Here is a 20,548-nt window from a genome sequence, read left to right on the forward strand (position 1 = left end):
CAGAGGCCTACCTCTCTAGCCTCTACCTCTCATCCAGTGAAAAGCACTTATGTTTATTAGGGAGTGAAAGCAGCTTACGGCCAGGGTTCGGGGGTGGCGCCCTATGTTCAATGCCGGTGTTTGGTTGGACGCTGGTGTATCAGGAAGTATCAAACGTCCAATGACAAGCACGGATTCCTGTGCTGTCGTTTACCGTCCTATCCGACCTACCTGTCACTGCACTTATCTATCCACAACAATGTGGCTTCACCAGCAGAAAAGTTCACCTTTGCAGATATAGCACATTAAAAATAGACTATTATTCACAAGAAATGGGCAACGGACTATGAAGCGAGAACTTTATTGGTGAGGGTATAAGCGCATAGCTGCTTATAGATCCTCTCCACCCTCTCCAGTTCAAGTTCAGCGCACAAGATGCCATCTGTTCTCTCCCTCTCAAACCCGGGCCTGACAGTCTGAATAACTCTTGGTCGGAATGACGTTTGTTGCTGGCAGTAAAATGGACTTCCTGTCCCCGCGATATCACATGCAGTCCCTAGCTCAAACTCTCTGTCGTTTTGGATTGTTCGTGATCTGTATGGTAAGTTCATTATTTTTGTTGAATACAATTATAGAAATGTATCCAGATGACAAATTAATATTAATAATGTCTTGGAATGCAGTTTTGTTGCAATAATTCACAAATGTCTATATAAGATCTGTTACCTATAACAATACAATATCTGGGGGAAAACCCCTCCCCAAATAGTCAAAGATGTATTTTATTAAAGTGAAATGCTTCTCTCGTACTAAACAATTATTGACAGATGTTTTTTGGGGGAGGGGTCACTTTGTTATTTAGTGAAATGCCAATCACTCCATCTCATGCCATGCTGCTTGCAGAGAGACAGAGAGAGGCTGCAGCGAGAGAGAGAGGATTATAAATTGGCCTCTGTCTGTTCCAACTAGCCATTCAGCTGTGGGAGCACAATAATAAGAGGATAGAGAACAGAGAGTCACCAAGATTAGGCCCGGACACAGCATTCTGATGGGACAGCAGGGATAATACCTGGCATTGTTCACTGACCAATGAATTACCATCAGGGACCATGTCCTGACTCCTTCCACAACTTGCCCTGAAGTGACCTCAACTTATAATAGGGGGGATTTTGCCCAATAGCCTAACAACTGATGCAAGGTCAAAGGTAGGGTATCTGATCCTAGATCTGTCTTTTAAGGACAATTTGTTCTACCTGGAGTGATATGTGAAAGCATTACACTTGTTATGTGGCATAAGTGGCATGCCATCAATCAGTACATTGTTACTTTTAAGGCCATTTTAGGAAAACTGCCATTTTATCTATCCTCTCTTCTAGCTCGAAATGAAAACACATACATGCTTAGATCTCAATCTTGTTTTATGCTAACGGTCCCGAACATTAGAACCGAGCATGGAAAAAGGTCCTGTCATTACTCAGCCCCCTGGTCTTGGAATTCCCTAAAACCCCAGGACCTGGTGTCCTTGGAGTTCAAAGGACACATAGATGAATAGGTTTTTGAGACGTAGTTGTCACCCTATGTCAAGAGTTTGTATTGCCTTATGTAAGGAAGCATGTTGTTATACTTCACACAAACATCCACTGTTTGTTTGCTGTTGTATTTGTGCTGCTGCCAGTGTCTTCTGTCTGTGTTGTCCATTTTGTTTGACATTGTTTGTTGTTGTTGTTTTTATCCCCCGTCCCCACAGGAGGACGTTTGCCTCTTGTCAGGCCGACATTGCAAATAAGAATTTGTTCTTAATTGACTTGCCTGGTTAAATAAAGGTTAAATACAAAAATTCTGATCACAAGGTGGGTGGGAAATTAATTATGTTGCTGTTCCTCCTCCTCCCTCTTCTCCAGGGAATGGTGTTGACCATGTCTATGTATCCCATGCTGAGGTTCCTGGGTGGAAAGCTCCATTCTTCCTTTACAGGGAGCTATCTACCTGGACACCACTCTGTTCTCCTCGTCAACTGCCCCAACGAACAGACAGCCAAGGACATCGGCCGGTAGGCTACAGTCCAGACTACCATTATCACACTGTAACTAAACAATACTACCCCACCACACACAAACTACACACAGTGGTGAAATGCTTATAGGCCAATCAATGTGATGGTTGTGTTTACTTAACAACATCATGCACCCAAACAAAATGAGGGGAAAACCCTTGAACGCAACTTCGATTGTGTGGAACAGGATCACTCAAACACTGTGTCATCTTTTGATGAGGTAGAGTTAGTGTTAGAGCATTTTCTGAGAATGAGCTAGGTTGAAGATAGAGGTTAAAACAAGAATATTCTAATATCCCATAATGCATTGCATAAATGAGGAATAATTCTCAACAATGGGACCAGCGATGCTAGTTGGTGCTGGTTCCATGAATCTGTTTATTTTCAAAAGCTTCCTCATGGAATTATTAGCTTGTCCTAACCTGGGTACCTTCAACCTAGATATTGAGTTAGTGGTTAGAGAGGCTGAGCGGCACGGCAGTGTTGAATAACTATTTTAGGACAGAATCATTTAGATGGGAGGAAAATTATGTTTCGTCTGTGTGTGTCTCACTAAATAGAATAAATAATAAATAAATAAAAAATTCTACTTACTTATTAATTATTACAGTCCAACGAAATGCTTCCTTGCAGGTTCCTTCTCGAAAATGCAACAATAACAAATTATAAAAGATAAGAATATAAAGTAAATGGCTCAATAGAATATAAACATTTTAGCATAATGTTTATATATACAGCTATTATTTCAATTCAACCCAGGATTCAACAAAAAAAAACAATATATATACAGTATATAGTGGGAATGAAAAGTATGTGAACCCTTTCGAATTACCTGGATATCTGCATAAATTGGTCATAACATTTTATCTGATCTTCATCTAAGTCACAACAATAGATAAACACAGTCTGCTTAAACTAATAACACGCAAAAAAATATAATTGTACATGTCTTTATTGAACACAACATGTAAACATTCACAGTGCAGGTTGGAAAAGTATGTGAACCCTTGGATTTAAAAACATGTTGACCCTCCTTTGGCAGCAATAACCTCAACCAAATGTTTTCTGTAGTTGCGGATCAGACCTGCACAACGGTGAGGAGCAATTTTGGATCATTCCTCTTTACAAAACTATTTCAGTTCCACAATATTCTTGGGATGCCTGGTGTGAACTGCTCTCTTGAGGTCATGCCACAGCATCTCAATTGGGTTGAGGTCAGGACTGACTGGGCCACTCCAGAAGGCGCATTTTCTTCTGTTCAAGCCATTCTGTTGTTGATTTACTTCTGTCTTTTGGGTCGTTGTCCTGTTGCATCACCCAACTTCTGTTCTTCAGAAATGTGATTTAATTTGATTTAGTCCTATTCTTTAACCTTGAGTTTTGGTTGAGATATAGACGCAAATCCAACATATCCACTATTAATTTGTAGACAAACTGAAATTAATAAAACATTTATAGATATATATTTAAAGCTGCAATACGTAACTTTCTGGGCGACCCGATCAAATTCACACAAAAATGTTTAGATCTGTCATTCTCATTGAAAGCAAATCTAACAAAGCGGTAGATCTATTCAATGTGTGATTTTTCTTTGTGTCCCATTCTTAAGTTGAGTTTATTTGCATCTTTTACTTTTGATTTTGTACACCAGCTTCAAACAGCTGAAAATGCTATATATATATTTTTTTTTTAAATATATTTCACAGTGGGATAGATGGTACAATGATTTTCTACACTATGCTTGCTTGTTTTGACACATAAACTGAACATTTCGAATTTTAGCAACCAGGAAATGGCGGAGCGATTCCTGCATAGTGCATCTTTAAAACTTTCAGAGTGAGAGTATCAGAACAACAATTTTTCTCATGCAGACATTCTCAGCTAAGCTACAAAATAATTTCTGACTCATTCTGCCACTCACCAGATACTTATTAAAAAGAGGAAATCTCTTTAACAATTATACCATTTCAGAGGAAAGAAATAAGGAAATGGTCAAACGTGAGGGCAGTGAGACACTTTCTTCAGAAGTGAAATTAGTTCATTAGTAACATTACCAGATTGAAACAAACCTTCCATATTTGGCTAGACTGTAGAAAATAAATTGATAAATTGTTAAACAAATAATGATGAGGCTGTGTGAAAAGATCTATCCCATAAGAGGTCTCAAATTGTTGAGAATACAGTATGTGGGCTTCATTAAAAAAATCAGAATAACCTAGGTCACACTTTAAATCAAATCAAATTTATTTATATAGCCCTTCGTACATCAGCTGATATCTCAAAGTGCTGTACAGAAACCCAGCCTCAAACAACAAACAGCAAGCAATGCAGGTGTTGAAGCACGTTGGCTAGGAAAAACTCACTAGAAAGGCCAAAAACCTAGGAAGAAACCTAGAGCGGAACCAGGCTATGAGGGGTGGCCAGTCCTCTTCTGGCTGTTCCGGGTGGAGATTACAACAGAACATGGCCAAGATGTTCAAATGTTCATAAATGACCAGCGTGGTCAAATAATATGTCTGGGACAGGTAGCACGTCCGGTGAACAGGTCAGGATTCCATAACCGCAGGCAGAACAGTTGAAACTGGAGCAGCAGCATAGCCAGGTGGACTGGGGACAGCAAGGAGTCATCATGCCAGGTAGTCCTGAGGCATGGTCCTAGGGCTCAGGTCCTCCGAGAGAGAGAAACAAAGAGAGAAAGAGAATTAGAGAGAGCATACTTAAATTCACACAGGACACCGGATAAGACAGGAGAAGTACTCCAGATATAACAAACTGACCCTAGCCCCCCGACAAACTATGGCAGCATAAATACTGGAGGCTGAGACAGGAGGGGTCAGGAGACACTGGGGCCCCATCCGATGATACCCCCAGACAGGACCAAACAGGAAGGATATAACCCCACCCACTTTGCCAAAGCACAGCTCCCACACCACTAGAGGGATATCTTCAACCACCAACTTACCATCCTGAAACAAGGCCGAGTAAAGCCCACAAAGATCTCCGCAATGGCACAACCCAAGGGGGGCGCCAACCCAGACAGGAAGATCACATCAGTGACTCAACCCAGTCAAGTGACGCACCCCTCCTAGGGACGGCATGAAAGAGCACCAGTGACTCAGCCCCTGTAATAGGGTAAGAGGCAGAGAATCCCAGTGGAAATAGGGGAACCGGCCAGGCAGAGACAGCAAGGACGGATCGTTGCTCCAGAGCCTTTCCGTTCACCTTCCCACTCCTGGGCCAGACTACACCCAATCATATGACCCACTGAAGAGATGAGTCTTCAGTAAAGACTTAAAGGTTGAGACTGAGTTTGCGTCTCTCACATGGGTAGGCAGACCATTCCATAAAAATGGAGCTCTATAGGAGAAAGCCCTGCATCCAACTGTTTGCTTAGAAATTCTAGGGACAATTAGGAGGCCTGCGTCTTGTGACCGTAGCGTATGTGTAGGTATGTACGGCAGGACCAAATCAGAGAGATAAGTAGGAGCAAGCCCATGCAATGCTTTGTAGGTTAGCAGTCAAACCTTGAAATCAGCCTTTGCCTTAACAGGAAGCCAGTGTAGGGAGGCTAGCACTGGAATAATATGACCAATTTCTTTGGTTCTAGTCAGGATTCTAGCAGCCGTATTTAACACTAACTGAAGTTTATTTAGTGCATTATCCGGGTAGCCGGAAAGTAGAGCATTGCAGTAGTCTAACCTAGAAGTAACAAAAGCATGGATTAATTTTTCTGCAACATTTTTGGGCAGAAAGTTTCAGATTTTTGCATTGTTACATAGATGTAAAAAAGCTGTCCTTGAAACAGTCTTGATATGTTCGTCAAAAGAGAGCTCAGGGTCCAGAGTAACGCCGAGGTCCTTCACAGTTTGTACAACCATTAAGATTATTTGTCAGATTCAGCAGAAGATCTCTTTGTTTCTTGGGACCTAGAACAAGCATCTCTGTTTTGTTCTTGTTTAAAAGTAGAAAGTTTGCAGCCATCCACTTCCTTATGTCTGAAACACAGGCTTCTTAGCGAGGACAATTTTGGGGCTTCACCATGTTTCATTGAAATGTACAGCTGTGTGTCATCCGCATAGCAGTGAAAGTTAACATTATGTTTTCGAATGACATCCCCAAGAGGTAAAATATATAGTGAAAACAATAGTGGTCCTAAAACGGAACCTTGAGGAACACCAAAAATGTACAGTTGATTTGTCAGAGGACAAACCATTCACAGAGACAAACAGATATCTTTCCGACAGATAAGATCTAAACCAGGCCAGAACTTGTCCGTGTAGACCAATTTGGGTTTCCAATCTCTCCAAAAGAATGTGGTGATCGATGGTATCAAAAGCAGCACTAAGGTCTAGGAGCACGAGGACAGATGCAGAGCCTCGGTCTGATGCCATTAAAAGGTAATTTACCACCTTCACAAGTCCAGTCTCAGTGCTATGATGGGGTGTAAAACCAGACTGAAGCATTTCGTATACATTGTTTGTCTTCAGGAAGGCAGTGAGTTTCTGCGCAACATCCTTTTCAAAAAATGTTGAGAGGAATGGAAGATTCGATATAGGCCGATAGTTTTTAAAATATTTTCTGGGTCAAGGTTTGGCTTTTTCAAGAGAGGCTTTATTACTGCCTCTTTTAGTGAGTTTGGTACACATCCGGTGGATAGAGAGCCGTTTATTATGTTCAACATAGGAGGGCCAAGCACAAGAAGCAGCTCTTTCAGTAGTTTAGTTGGAATAGGGTCCAGTATGCAGCTTGAAGGTTTAGAGGCCATGATTATTTTCATCATTGTGTCAAGAGATATAGTACTAAAACACTTGAGCGTCTCTCTTGATCCTAGGTCCTGGCAGAGTTGTGCAGACTCAGGACAACTGAGCTTTGAAGGAATACGCAGATTTAAGGAGGAGTCCGTAATTTGCTTTCTAATAATCATAATCTTTTCCTCAAAGAAGTTCATGAATTTATTACTGCTAAAGTGAAAGTCATCCTCTCTTGGGGAATGCTGCTTTTTAGTTAGCTTTGCGACAGTATCAAAAAGGAATTTCGGATTGTTCTTATTTTCCTCAATTAAGTTAGAAAAATAGGATGATCGAGCAGCAGTAAGGGCTCTTCGGTACTGCACAGTACTGTCTTTCCAAGCTAGTCGGAAGACTTCCAGTTTGGTGTGGCGCCATTTCCGTTCCAATTTTCTGGAAGCTTGCTTCAGAGCTCGGGTATTTTCTGTGTACCAGGGAGCTAGTTTCTTATGAGAAATGTTTTTAGTTTTTAGGGGTGCAACTGCATCTAGGGTATTGCGCAAGGTTAAGTTGAGTTCCTCAGTTAGGTGGTTAACTGATTTTTGTCCTCTGGCGTCCTTGGGTAGACAGAGGGAATCTGGAAGGACATCAAGGAATCTTTGTGTTGTCTGTGAATTTATAGCACGACTTTTGATGATCCTTGGTTGGGGTCTGAGCAGATTATTTGTTGCAATTGCAAACGTAATAAAATGGTGGTCCGATAGTCCAGGATTATGAGGAAAAACATTAAGATCCACAACATTTATTCCATGGGACAAAACTAGGTCCAGCGTATGACTGTGACAGTGAGTGGGTCCAGAGACATGTTGGACAAAACCCACTGAGTCGATGATGGCTCCGAAAGCCTTTTGGAGTGGGTCTGTGGACTTTTCCATGTGAATATTAAAGTCACCAAAGATTAGAATATTATCCGCTATGACTACAAGGTCCGATAGGAATTCAGGGAACTCAGTGAGGAACGCTGTATATGGCCCAGGAGGCCTGTAAACAGTAGCTATAAAAAGTGATTGAGTAGGCTGCATAGATTTCATGACTAGAAGCTCAAAAGACGAAAACGTCATTTTTTTTTTTGTAAATTGAAATTTGCAATCGTAAATGTTAGCAACACCTCCGCCTTTGCGGGATGCAAGGGGGATATGGTCACTAGTGTAGCCAGGAGGTGAGGCCTCATTTAACACAGTAAATTCATCAGGCTTAAGCCATGTTTCAGTCAGGCCAATCACATCAAGATTATAATCAGTGATTAGTTCATTGACTATAATTGCCTTTGAAGTAAGGGATCTAACATTAAGTAGCCCTATTTTGAGATGTGAGGTATCATGATCTCTTTCAATAATGACAGGAATGGAGGTGGTCTTTATCCTAGTGAGATTGCTAAGGCGAACACCGCCATGTTTAGTTTTGCCCAACCCAGGTCGAGGCACAGACACGGTCTCAATGGTGATAGCTGAGCTGACTACACTACACAAGTTCTAATATTCTCAGGTAGAATGCCCTGCTTTTATTTTGTCACACTCACAACCATAAGCAATTTTCTGTAATTGGCTCGCCATTAACTTGTAAATAATGATCTTGTTGTAAGCTAATTTTCCTGTAATAATGAAGACAAATGAGCTAAAGTGAAGATGTTGTCAGCTACAGGATATGATCATTATTTGAATTGGCTAGCCAGTTTGTTTAACATTAGCTATCTAGCTAACAAGCTAGAAACTAACCAAAACATTGTTAAGAAAGTTACTTTTAGTTGTCTAGTTTGCTAGATTGACATATGCTAAATTCATTTTTAAACGGGTGGGTTTATTGGTGTTAAAATACACTAGTTAAGCTATTTTGGACCACCAAGTTGCTGATGTCATGCAGCCTGTAGTTTTTGTGTTTGCACTTTTTTATAACGACAACGACGTTAACGAAGTTTGATTTTAGAAGACAATATACTATTCATGATGTCACTGCGACAACTGTCGATAGACGTAGTATAAACCAGCCTTTAGTCTTGAAACTTTGGTTGTTTAGTAAATGGCCTCACGTGAATCCTTAAGGAGATGGGTGGGGGTGGGGCTAAGGTTCAAGAGGGTGTGAAAGACGCTGAATGGGTGTAAACAAAGAAGAGTGCTCCAGTAGGTTTACCAAAACATTCAAGGGCCATTTTCTCAAAGGTGAGGTTACAAGTTTATCAACTTTAAAAGCAGAATTACTTTCTCATTGTTCGTTAATTGTACTGTATGACATACCATTTAATAGCTCTGAGTATCTACTTTTATCCAATGTAAAAAATAAAAAAACTGGCGATTCCAGGATGCTGTCCTTCTAGGCAGAGTTGCAAAGAAAAAGCCATATCTCAGACTGGCCAATAAAATACAAATATTACGATGGGCAAAAGAACACAGACACTGGACAGAGAAATGGCTTTTTCTTTGCAACTCTGCCTAGAAGACCAGCCTCCTGGAGTCGCCTCTTCACTGTTGACGTTGAGAATGGTGTTTTGCGGGTACTATTTATTGAATCTGCCAGTTGAAGCTTGATTAGGTGCTTCATCAGCGCTTGTGAATTCCATCCTTTTTGTTCCCTTCCATACCCACACAATTGTCAGGAAGCAGAGTTAAGATTTGATTCCTTTTCCCTCCAATGACTGTCTGATCGGAATGTATTGCTTGCGTTGTTTTTCATAAGCCTAGTAGACAGGTGCTGGACGAGTCGAATGGACTGGCCGTGGATTTTGATCTCCTTTCCCCCCTGTGCCTTCAGAATGTTGGTCAGATGTCTGAGATATGGCTTTTTCTTAGCAACTCTGCCTAGAAGGCCAGCAGGAGTCGCCTCTTCACTGTTGACGTTGAGACTGGTGTTTTGCGGGTACTATTTAATGAAGATGCCAGTTGAGGACTTGTGAGGTATCTGTTTCTCAAACTAGACACTTTAATGTACTTGTCCTCTTGCTCAATTGTGCACCGGGCCTCCCACTCCTCTGTCCATTCTGCTTAGAGCCAGTTTGCGCTGTTCTGTGAAGGTGAGTAGTATACAGCGTTGTACGAGATATTCAGTTTCTTGGCAATTTCTCACAGAGAATAGACTTAATTTCTCAGAACAAGAATAGACTGAAGAAGAAAGATTTTTTTTCAGAAGAAAGACTTTGTTTCTTGCCATTTTGAGCCTGTAATCGAACCCACAAATGCTGATGCTCCAGATACTCAACTAGTCTAAAGGCCCATTTTATTGCTTCTTTAATTAGAAGAACAGTTTACAGCTGTGCTAACATAATTACAAAATGGTTTTCTAATGACCAATTTGACCTTTAAAATTATAAACTTATATTAGCTAACACAACGTGGCATTGGAACACAGGAGTGATGATTGCTGATAATGGGTCTCTGTACGCCTATGTAGATATTCAGTTTCCAGCTACAACAGTCATTTACAGTACATCATTTAACAATGTATTTCTGATCAATTTGATGTTATTTTAATGGACAAAAACAAGGACATTTCGAAGTGACCCCAAACTTTTGAACGGTAGTTTACATGTACAGTTGACATACACTTAGGTTGGAGTCATTAAAACTCATTTTTCAACCACTCTACAAATTTCTTGTTAACAAACTATAGTTTTGGAAAGTCGGTTAGGACATCTACTTTGTGCATGATACAAGCAATTTTTCCAACAATTGTTACAAACAGATTATTTCACTTATAATTAACTGTATCTCAATTCCAGTGGGTCAGAAGTTTACCTACACTAAGTTGACTGTGCCTTTAAACAGCTTGGAAAATGCCCAAAAAATATGTCATGGCTTTAGAAGCTTGACATCATTTCAGTCAATTGGAGGTGTACCTGTGGATGTATTTCAAGGCCTGCCTTCAAACTCAGTGCCTCTTTGCTTGACATCATGGGAAAATCTAAAGAAATCAACCAAGACCTCAGAAAAACTATTGTAGACCTCCACAAGTCTGGTTCATCCTTGGGAGCAATTTACAAACGCCAGAAGGTAACACGTTCATCTGTACAAACAATATTACGCAAGCATAAACACCATGGGACCATGCAGTCGTCATACTGCTCAGGAAGGAGACACATTCTGTCTCCTAGAGATTAACGCACTTTGGTGCGAAAAGTGCAAATCAATACCAGAATAACAGCAAAGGCCCTTGTGAAGATGCAGGAGGAAACAGGTACAAAAGTATCTATATCCACAGTAAAACAAGTCCTATGTCGACATAACCTGAAAGGCCAATCAGCAAGGAAGAAGCCACTGCTCCAAAACCACCATAAAAAAAGCCAGACTACAGTTTGCAACTGCACATGGGGATAAAGATCATACTTTTTGGAGAAATGTCCTCTGGTCTGATGAAACAAAAATAGAATTGTTTGGCCATAATGACCATCATTATGTTTGGAGGAAAAATGGGGAGGCTTGCAAGCCGAAGAACACCATCCCAACCGTGAAGCCCGGGGGTGGCAGCATCATGTTGTGGGGTTGCTTTGCTGCAGGAGGGACTGGTGCACTTCACAAAATAGATGGCAACATGAGGGAGGAACATTATGTGAGTATATTGAAGCAACATCTCAAGATATCAGTCAGGAAGTTAAAGCTTGGTTGCAAATGGACAGTGACCCAAAGCATACTTCCAAAGTTGTGGCAAATGGCTTAAGGACAACAAAGTCAAGGTATTGGAGTGGCCATTACAAAGCCCTGACCTCAATCCTATAGAACATTTGTGGGCAGAACTGAAAAGGCGTGTGCGAGCAAGGAGGCCTACAAACCTGATTCAGTTACATCAGCTCTGTCAGAAGGAATGGGCCAAAATTCACCCAACTTACAGTGGGAAGCTTGTGGAAGGCTACCCGAAATGTTTGACCCACATTAAACAATTTAAAGGCAATGCTACCAAAAACTAATTAAGTGTATGTAAACTACTGACCCACTGGGAATGTGATGAAAGAAATAAAAGCTGAAATAAATCATGCTCCCTACTATTATTCTGACATTTCACATTCTTAAAATAAAGTGGTGATCCTAACTGACCTAAGCCAGGGAATTTTTACTCTGATTAAATGTCAGGAATTGTGAAAAACTGAGTTTAAATGTACTTGGCGAAGGTGTAAGTAAACCTCCGACTTCCGACTGGGTAGCCTAGTGGTTAGAGTGTTGGACTAATAACCGGAAGGTTGCAAGTTCAAACCCCCGACCTGACAAGGTACAAATCTGTTGTTCTGCCCCTGAACAGGCAGTTAACCAGACACTGAAAGGTTTTCTCATCCACACCCCTACTAGGCCGTCATTGAAAATAAGAATTTGTTCTTAACTGACTTGCTTAGTTAAATAAAGTTAAAATTAAAAACGGTATGTATCTCCTTAATTATGGCTGCAATCCCGCTAACGGGATCGATATGACAACTACCAGTGAAAATAGAGGGCGCCAAATTCAAACCACAGAAATCTCATAATTACAATTCCTAAAACATACATGCGTCTTATATCATTTTATAGGTAATCTTGTTGTTAATCCCACCAAAGTGTCCGATTTCAAATATGCTTTTCAGCAAAAGCACTACAAACGATTATGCTAGGTCTCCACCAAACCACAATAACCACAGCCATTTTCCAGCGAAATATATAATTCACAAAAAGCAGAAATAGAGATAAAATTAATCACTAACCTTGAATTATCTTAATCAGATGACACTCATAGGACTTCATGTTACACAATACATGCATGTTTTATTTGATAAAGTTCATATTTATATTAAAAAAATCTGAGTTTACATTGGCGTATTAGATTCACTAGTTCCAAAAACATCAAGTGATTTTGCATAGCCACGTCGTTTCAACAGAAATACTCGAGATCCTGAGGCCCACGGTCATGCCATTCATCCATTCATCCGCCGGCATCACTTCCTGTTTCAGCATGATAATGCATGGCCCGATGTCACAAGGATCCGTACAGAAATCCTGGAAGCAGAAAATGTCCATGTTTTTCCATGGTCTGCATGCTCATCAGACATGTCACCCATTAAGCGTGTTTGGGATGCTCTGGATCGACATGTACGGCACCGTGTTCCAGTTTCTGCCAATATCCAGCAACTTCGCACAGCCATTGAAGAGGAGTGGGACAACATTCCACAGGGCACAATCGACAGCCTGATCAACTCTTTGCGAAGGAGATGTGTCGTGCTGCATGAAGAAAATTGTGGTCACACCAGACACTGAAAGGTTTTCTCATCCACACCCCTACTTTTTTTAAGGTATCTTTGACCAAGATATGCATATCTGTATTCCCAGTCATGTGAAATGTATAGAATAGAGCCTGATGAATTTATTTCACTTGACTGATTTCCTTATATGAACTGTAAGTCAGTAAAATATTTGAAATTGTTGGATGTTGTTCAGTGTATATTATGAAGTTATTATTTAAGAGCATTGGAGATAAATCACAATTATAAAAACAAATTGAGCTAGCTAACTAGCAGATTTACATCAATCATCAATATGAATGATCAATTGATAGCTCACCATCTTTTCCCGATTGTCACGTTCTGAACTTAGTTCTGTTGTTATGTCTTTGTTTTAGAATGATCCGGGCGTGAGTAGGGTGGGTTGTCTATGTTCCTTTTTCTATGTTTTGTGATTTCTGTTTTTGGTCTGGTATGGTTCTCAATCAGAGGCAGCTGTCAATCGTTGTCCCTGATTGAGAACCATACTTAGGTAGCCTGGTTTCACTTTTGAGTTGTGGGTGATTATTTTCCGTGTCAGTTTCCACATGGAACTGTTTCGGTTTTGTTTCACGTTGTTGTTTATTGTTTTGTTCAGTGTTCTTATTAAAAACCAAGATGAACACTTACCACGCTGCGTATTCGTCCGATTCTTGCTACTCCTCATCAGAAGAGGAAGAGGAAAGCCGTTACACCGATGTCAATCATGTCTTTAGGAGGCACTGTAACTAGCTTGCTTACAATTTGTGATGAGTGAGTGTGCTGTTGCAGAATTAAAATGGCCTATTCTCAAAAATGGTAACAGTTTTGCTACAGAAGCAGTTGTTGGTATGCTGTGAATTTCGAGATATTCATTTGTACAGTTTCAGCACGTGTCCCCTGAAAGCTCTGTGCACGGCCCTGGGCCATATACTAAATAGGCCAAATATTCTTTAAAATAACAACACATCTACAAAATAACTGAATGATATCATAATTGTTGCTGTCTCTCTCCTCTCCTCCCTTCCGTCTTCTTCTCTCCATCAGAGCCATTATGGAGAGGAGGATGGCAGCATGCATCAATATTCTGCCCAGGACCTCCACCATGTAAGTACTGCCAGTGTCAGTCTGGTTCACACAAAGTTTTCAATTTTAGCAGATACTCTTATCCAGAGCGACTTACAGTAGTGACTACATACATTTTCCGTACTGGTTGCCCCAAGGGAAGCTAATCCTGGCATTGCAAGCACCATTCTCTACCAACTGAGCCACACAGGATACACACACACACACACACACACACAACCTTAACCCATAACCCTAAACCTAACCACTAACCCAGGGTTTTCAGAACTCATTCCTCAGGACCACAAAGGGGAAACGCTGCATTAGGGTTAAAGTTTGGGTTAGAGTAAAGGTAACTGTAACACTAACCCTAAACCTAACCCCTTACCTTTACCCTTACCCAAACTGTAACCCTAAACCAAACTGTAACCCTAACCCTAACCCCTTACCTTTACCCTAACCCAAACTGTAACACTAACCCTACACCTAACACCTTACCTCTACCATAACCCAGACTGTTACCCTAACCCTAAACCTGACCCCTTACCTTTACCCTTACCCAAACTGTAACCCTAACCCCTTACCCCTTTACTCTAACCCTAACCCTAAACCTAACACCTTACCTCTACCATAACCCAAACTGTAACCCTAAACCTAACCCCTTACTTTTACCCTAACCCAGACTGTTACCCTAACCCTAAACCTGACCCCTTACCTTTACCCTAACCCCTTACCTTTACCCTAACCCCTTACCTTTACCCTAACCCAAACTGTAGCCCTAACCCCTTACCTTTACCCTAACCCAAACTGTAACCCTAAACCCCTTACCTTTACCCTAACCCAAACTGTAACCCTAAACCCCTTTACCTTTACACTAACCCAAACTGTAACCCTAACCCTAAACCCCTTACCTTTACCCTAACCCAAACTGTAACCCTAACCCTAAACCCCTTACCTTTACACTAACCCAAACTTTAACCCTAACCCCTTACCTTTACCCTAACCCAAACTGTAACCCTAAACCCCTTACCTTTACCCTAACCCAAACTGTAACCCTAAACCCCTTACCTTTACCCTAACCCAAACTGTAACCCTAAACCCCTTACCTTTACACTAACCCAAACTGTAACCCTAACCCTAAACCCCTTACCTTTACACTAACCCAAACTGTAACCCTAACCCCTTACCTTTACCCTAACCCAAACTGTAACCCTAAACCCCTTACCTTTACCCTAACCCAAACTGTAACCCTAAACTCCTTACCTTTACCCTAACCCAAACTGTAACCCTAACCCTAAACCCCTTACCTTTACCCTAACCCAAACTGTAACCCTAAACCCCTTACCTTTACCCTAACCCAAACTGTAACCCTAAACCCCTTACCTTTACCCTAACCCAAACTGTAACCCTAAACCCCTTACCTTAACCCTAACCCTAAACCTAACCCATAAGCTTAAAATAGCCTTTGTCCAATTGGGATGTGAGAATTTACTATCCTTGTCTTTACTATCCTTGTGAGGACTTTTGAGGATTTTAGGTCCCCACAAGGATAGAAGAACCAACCCACACACACTCACACAAACACACCCTTCCTGAGTGTGGATATCCATTGCTAAGGAAACTACTGAGACTTGGAATTGTATCAACTCGCCACCCAAGACTTATTGTTAAGTGCACTAAAGAGATACACATGCTCACCGACTGAATCTTTACACATGTCTATTTTCAAAGGATAAAGCTAAGAACATTAACATCTTCATAGTTAAGAACACTATAACAATATGGAAGAAAACCGATTCTACAAGAACCAATATCTCTCAAAAAAATCGAATCAAATAACATCACAGTTTATTTGTCACGTGTGCAGAATACAACAGGTGTAGACCTTAGTGAAATGCTTACTTACAGGCTCTAACCAATAGTGCAAAAAAGATGTCAGGTAAGTAAAGAATTAAAACAGTAAAAAAACAGGCTATATACAGTAGTGAGGCTATAAAAGTAGCGATGTTACATACAGACACCGGTTAGTCAGGCTAATTGAGGTAGTATGTACATGTAGATATGGTTGGTGACTATGCATATATGATGAACAGAGAGTAGCAGTAGCGTAAAAGAGGGGTTGGTGGGTGGTGGGTGGCGGAACACAATGCAGATAGTCCGGTTAGCTAATGTGCGGGAGCACTGGTTGGTCGGCCCAATTGAGGTAGTATGTACATGAATGTATAGTTAAAGTGACTATGCATATATGATAAACAGAGAGTAGCAGCAGCGTAAAAAGAGGGTTTGGGGCATTTAATTACCTGTTCAGGAGTCTTATGGCTTGGGGGTAAAAACTATTGAGAAGCCTTTTTGTCCTAGACTTGGCACTCCGGTACCGCTTTCCATGCGGTAGTAGAGAGAACAGTCTATGACTGGGGTGGTTGGGATCTTTGACAATTTTTAGGGCCTTCCTCTGACAATGCCTGGTGGAGAGGTCCTGGATGGCAGGCAGCTTAGGCCCAGTGATGTACTGGGTCGTACGCACTACCCTCTGTAGTGTTCCTTGCGGTCGGAGGCCGAGCAGTTGCCGTACCAGGCAGTGATGAAACCAGTCAGGATGCTCTCGATGTTGCAGCTGTGGAACCTTTTGAGGATCTCAGGACCCAGGCCAAATCTTTTTAGCTTCCTGAGGGGGAATAGGCTTTGTTGTGCCCTCTTCACGACTGTCTTGGTGTGTTTGGACCATTCTAGTTTGTTGTTGATGTGAACACCAAGGAACTTGAAGCTCTCAACCTGCTCTACTACAGCCCTGTCGATGAGAATGGGGGCATGCTCGGTCCTCCTTTTCCTGTAGTCCACAATCATCTCCTTATTCTTGGTTACGTTGAGGGATAGGTTGTTATTCTGGCACCACACGGCCAGGTCTCTGACCTCCTCCCTATAGGTTGTCTCATCGTTGTCTGTGATCAGGCCTACCACTGTTGTCATCTGCAAACTTAATGATGGTGTTGGAGTCGTGCCTGGCCATGCAGTCATGGGTGAACAGGGAGTACAGGAGGGGACTGAGCACGCACCCCTGTGGAGCTCCAGTGTTGAGGATCAGCGTGGAATATGTGTTGCTACCTACCTTTACCACCTGGGGGCGGCCCGTGTTCCTTTTGTCCAGGTGGGAAAGGGTAGTGTGGAGTGCAATAGAGATTGCATCATCTGTGGATCTGTTTGGGTGGTGTGCAAATTGGAGTGGGTCTAGGGTTTCTGGGATAATGGTGTTGATGTGAGGAATTACCAACCTTTCAAGCACTTCATGGCTATGGACGTGAGCGCTACAGGTCTGTAGTCATTTTGGCAGGTTTCCTTTGTGTTCTTGGGCACAGGGACTATGGTGGTCTGCTAGAAACAACAAATGTTCCTTTTGTTCCATAAAGATATTTTTTATATCCAAATACCTCCGTTAGTTTGGTGCGTTATGCCCAGGAATCCACCGTAAAGAGCGGTCATGACAACGCAGACAAAAATTCCAAATTATATCCCTAATGTCCACAAACATGTCAGACGTTTTTTATAATCAATCCTCAGGGTGTTTTTCAAATATCTATTCGATAATATATCAACCGGAACAGTTGGCTTTTCACTAGGACCGGGAGTAACAATGGCCGCCTTTCTCTTTTGCGCACAATTCACTCTGAGAGCCCCCACCTATCCACTTACGCAATGTGGTTGTTCACGCTCATTCTTCAAAATAAAAGCCTGAAACTATGTCTGAAGACTGAGAATGGTGGCATGGTCAGGGAAACCTAGTGGTTAGAGAGTTGGACTAGTAACCGGAAGGTTGCAAGTTCAAACCCCCGAGCTGACAAGGTACAAATCTGTTCTGCCCCTAAACAGGCAGGTAACCCACTGTTCCTAGGCCGTCATTGAAAATAAGAATTTGTTCTTAACTGACTTGCCTAGTTAAATAAACTGTTGACACCTTGAGGAAGCGATAGGAAAAGGAATCTGGTTGATATCCCTTTAAATGGAGCAATGGGAGGCTATGGAACATGGAGTTTTCAAAATAGAAGCCGCTTCCTGGTTTGATTTTTCTCAGGGCAATATCAGTTCTGTTATACTCACAGACAACATTTAGACCGTTTTGGAAACTTTAGAGTGTTTTCTATCCTAATCTGTCAATTATATGCATATTCTAGCATCTGGTCCTGAGAAATAGGCCATTTACTTTGGGAACGTTATTTTTCCAAACATAAAAATAGTGCCCCCTAGCTTCAAGAGGTTATTAACTTCTTTGGAATCGGTGTCCCTTCCACGGGACGTTTGAGCTAACGTAGGCTAATGCGATGAGCATGATTTCCCAGGACATAGACATATCTGATGTTGGCAGAAAGCTTAAATCTAATCTAATCTAACTGCACTGTCCAATTTACAGTAGCTATTACAGTGAAATAATACCATGCTATTGTTTGAGAAGAGTGCACAATTTTGAACATGAAAAGTTATTAATAAACAAATTAGGCATATTTGAGCAGTCTTGATACAACATTTAACATAAATGTAATGGCACATACACTGCAAAATGTATATTGCACCTGGGCTGGGATAATACTTTATGGCCTTTCTCTTGCATTTCAAAGATGATGGTACAAAAAAATACAAAATAACGATTGTTGTTTTCTTTTATCTTTTACCAGATCTATTGTGTGTTATTCTCCTACATTCCTTTCACATTTCCACAAACTTCAAAGTGTTTCCTTTCAAATGGTACCAAGAATATGCATATCCTTGCTTCAGGCGAAAATTTTAAAAAGGTGTGGATGGCAGGCCATTGTTTTATTTTCCCATCTCAAAGGTTAAATAAAAAAGACTATAGTATGTGCCTATTAAGTGCCAAATAAAGTAACATGGTTTACCATAACAGGGTTGAAGACATCGCCTTAATAAATCCAATTGTGACAGGAGGATTGGAAGTTTGTTGTGTGTAACAGGGAGTGGTAATTTAATGCAAACTTCACAAAACTGGACATTAAATTGTTCAAACATTTTTAGCCTGTCTATCTAGGTGTAATAGGGTTAATGTGTTATGCTTGACCTGCTCATTTTCCCACCACAAAACACCAGAAAATGGTTAAACAGAGTAGAACCAGCTCACCTGCTTTATGATTTCGCATAACAGTTCACATAGCAGGGTCGACCTTTAAATGAGGGACATGTTTTTTTTTTTACCTTAATATGAATCACATGAAATGAATAATAATCTTCAGAAATGACTGTCGAAGCAACAAAATAACTACAATGATGCTGTAAACTTGGATAAATGTTGGGGTTAAAATCCTCCTAGAAGTCAGAGGATGTACAAAGGGACATGTCAAAATACTGCATTTTATTGAATGTTCCATGTGGTCTATATTAAAGGGCACATCATTTAATATAACATGCTTTTAAAATTCAATATTTGTGCTCAATATCTACTTAAAATATAATCACTCGTTTCATTGAACAACCCATGTACAGTTTACTACTGTGAATGTCCCAAAGGTTTTTATTTTTGTCCCATAGGTATTACTGGAAAGGGGAGATTCAAGATGCGACGGAAATTCTGATGGTAAAGTTATTTAGTAGAGCTATGCTTTCATGTCTCTGGCCGGTCGTTCAGTATTACACTGGTTGTTGAAACCAACTTTCCAGAGTAATAGCTAGGATTTTTCTGCATTGTAGTTGGTGAAGACGAGGACCTCGAAGACCCAAAGGCTCATAGACTATGTCAAGTAAGTTACATTTTTTTTTTTTAATAGAAATTATCCCAAGCAGTTGGGTCTCGGGAAACAGAACTTCAGGTCTCAGGAAGGCAGTAGCAAAGCTAACTTAGGCACCTGCTACATAATGTATGTGTTGTTGCTCCTCCCCAGGTCTGTGCATCCCTATGAGACTCCAGAGGTGCTTAGTTTCCCTGTGGAGGACGGGAGCCTGCCCTATTTGAAGTGGGTGGATGAGGCTGTTCCTGACGACTGACCAATGAGGGAGAATATCCTCAATGACTTGTGATCTTATTGGACGTGAATCTCCAATCTATTGGTTAACTGGAGAGTAAGGTTGGCTGGGAACCAGCAAGCTTTGGATTGGCTTGAGGGGTTCCAAGTTCAAACTCTTGCTTTTGAACTTGATCCACAGATGCTAAATGTTTAGCTCCTCCCACCATGACATTGATATTGACTCAGTTGTTTTGGCTGTTTTATACAGGTCCTGTTGTTGCCATTGAAATTCCGAGCTTGACATGACCTCTAACGTTCAATGTCAGGTTGTCAGAGCTGAAAGAGTTTGTAGCTCCAGATATGCAGATAATTATCTCGAAAAAACATTAAACATTAAATAATAATATTCAGTGTTGATTCAAGGTATTAGGTACATTAGACTGTTTATTTAAAATAATTTATATTGCATTGTATTTCTAAAACATCAGATTCATGTTAGATTAAATCACATTCCTTTTACTTATCTGGTTTCTCTCTA

At 41.0% G+C, this 20,548-nt stretch overlaps 1 protein-coding gene across 2 annotated transcripts; it reads left to right on the plus strand.

Moving 5' to 3' along the window:
• The first annotated feature begins 259 nt into the window (after positions 1-259).
• Positions 260-20,261, plus strand: LOC139409883 (protein CutA homolog). 2 transcript variants are annotated; one of them, XM_071155280.1, is made up of 6 exons: positions 260-580; positions 1,881-2,029; positions 14,051-14,110; positions 19,598-19,643; positions 19,757-19,806; positions 19,948-20,261. In XM_071155280.1, the coding sequence occupies exons 1-6, from the start codon at positions 476-478 to the stop codon at positions 20,048-20,050; spliced, it is 513 nt and encodes a 170-aa protein (XP_071011381.1). In that variant the 5' UTR covers positions 260-475; the 3' UTR covers positions 20,051-20,261. The 2 variants fall into 2 exon arrangements, with proteins under 2 accessions (XP_071011381.1, XP_071011383.1); XM_071155282.1 differs by lacking the exon at positions 1,881-2,029 and having other exon boundaries at positions 496-580.
• Positions 20,262-20,548: the final 287 nt, after the last annotated feature.

The sequence above is a fragment of the Oncorhynchus clarkii genome, chromosome 5 (assembly GCF_045791955.1).
Source record: "Oncorhynchus clarkii lewisi isolate Uvic-CL-2024 chromosome 5, UVic_Ocla_1.0, whole genome shotgun sequence".
NCBI classification, from domain to species: Eukaryota; Metazoa; Chordata; class Actinopteri; order Salmoniformes; family Salmonidae; genus Oncorhynchus; species Oncorhynchus clarkii.

Bases quoted from the DNA above. Each gene is read 5' to 3' on its own strand.
- LOC139409883 (XM_071155280.1), top strand. From the start codon at position 476: ATGACGTTTGTTGCTGGCAGTAAAATGGACTTCCTGTCCCCGCGATAT. The intron at 19,644-19,756 runs GTAAAGTTATTT...TCTGCATTGTAG, and splicing joins ATGCGACGGAAATTCTGATG to TTGGTGAAGACGAGGACCTC. The intron at 19,807-19,947 runs GTAAGTTACATT...GCTCCTCCCCAG, and splicing joins AGGCTCATAGACTATGTCAA to GTCTGTGCATCCCTATGAGA.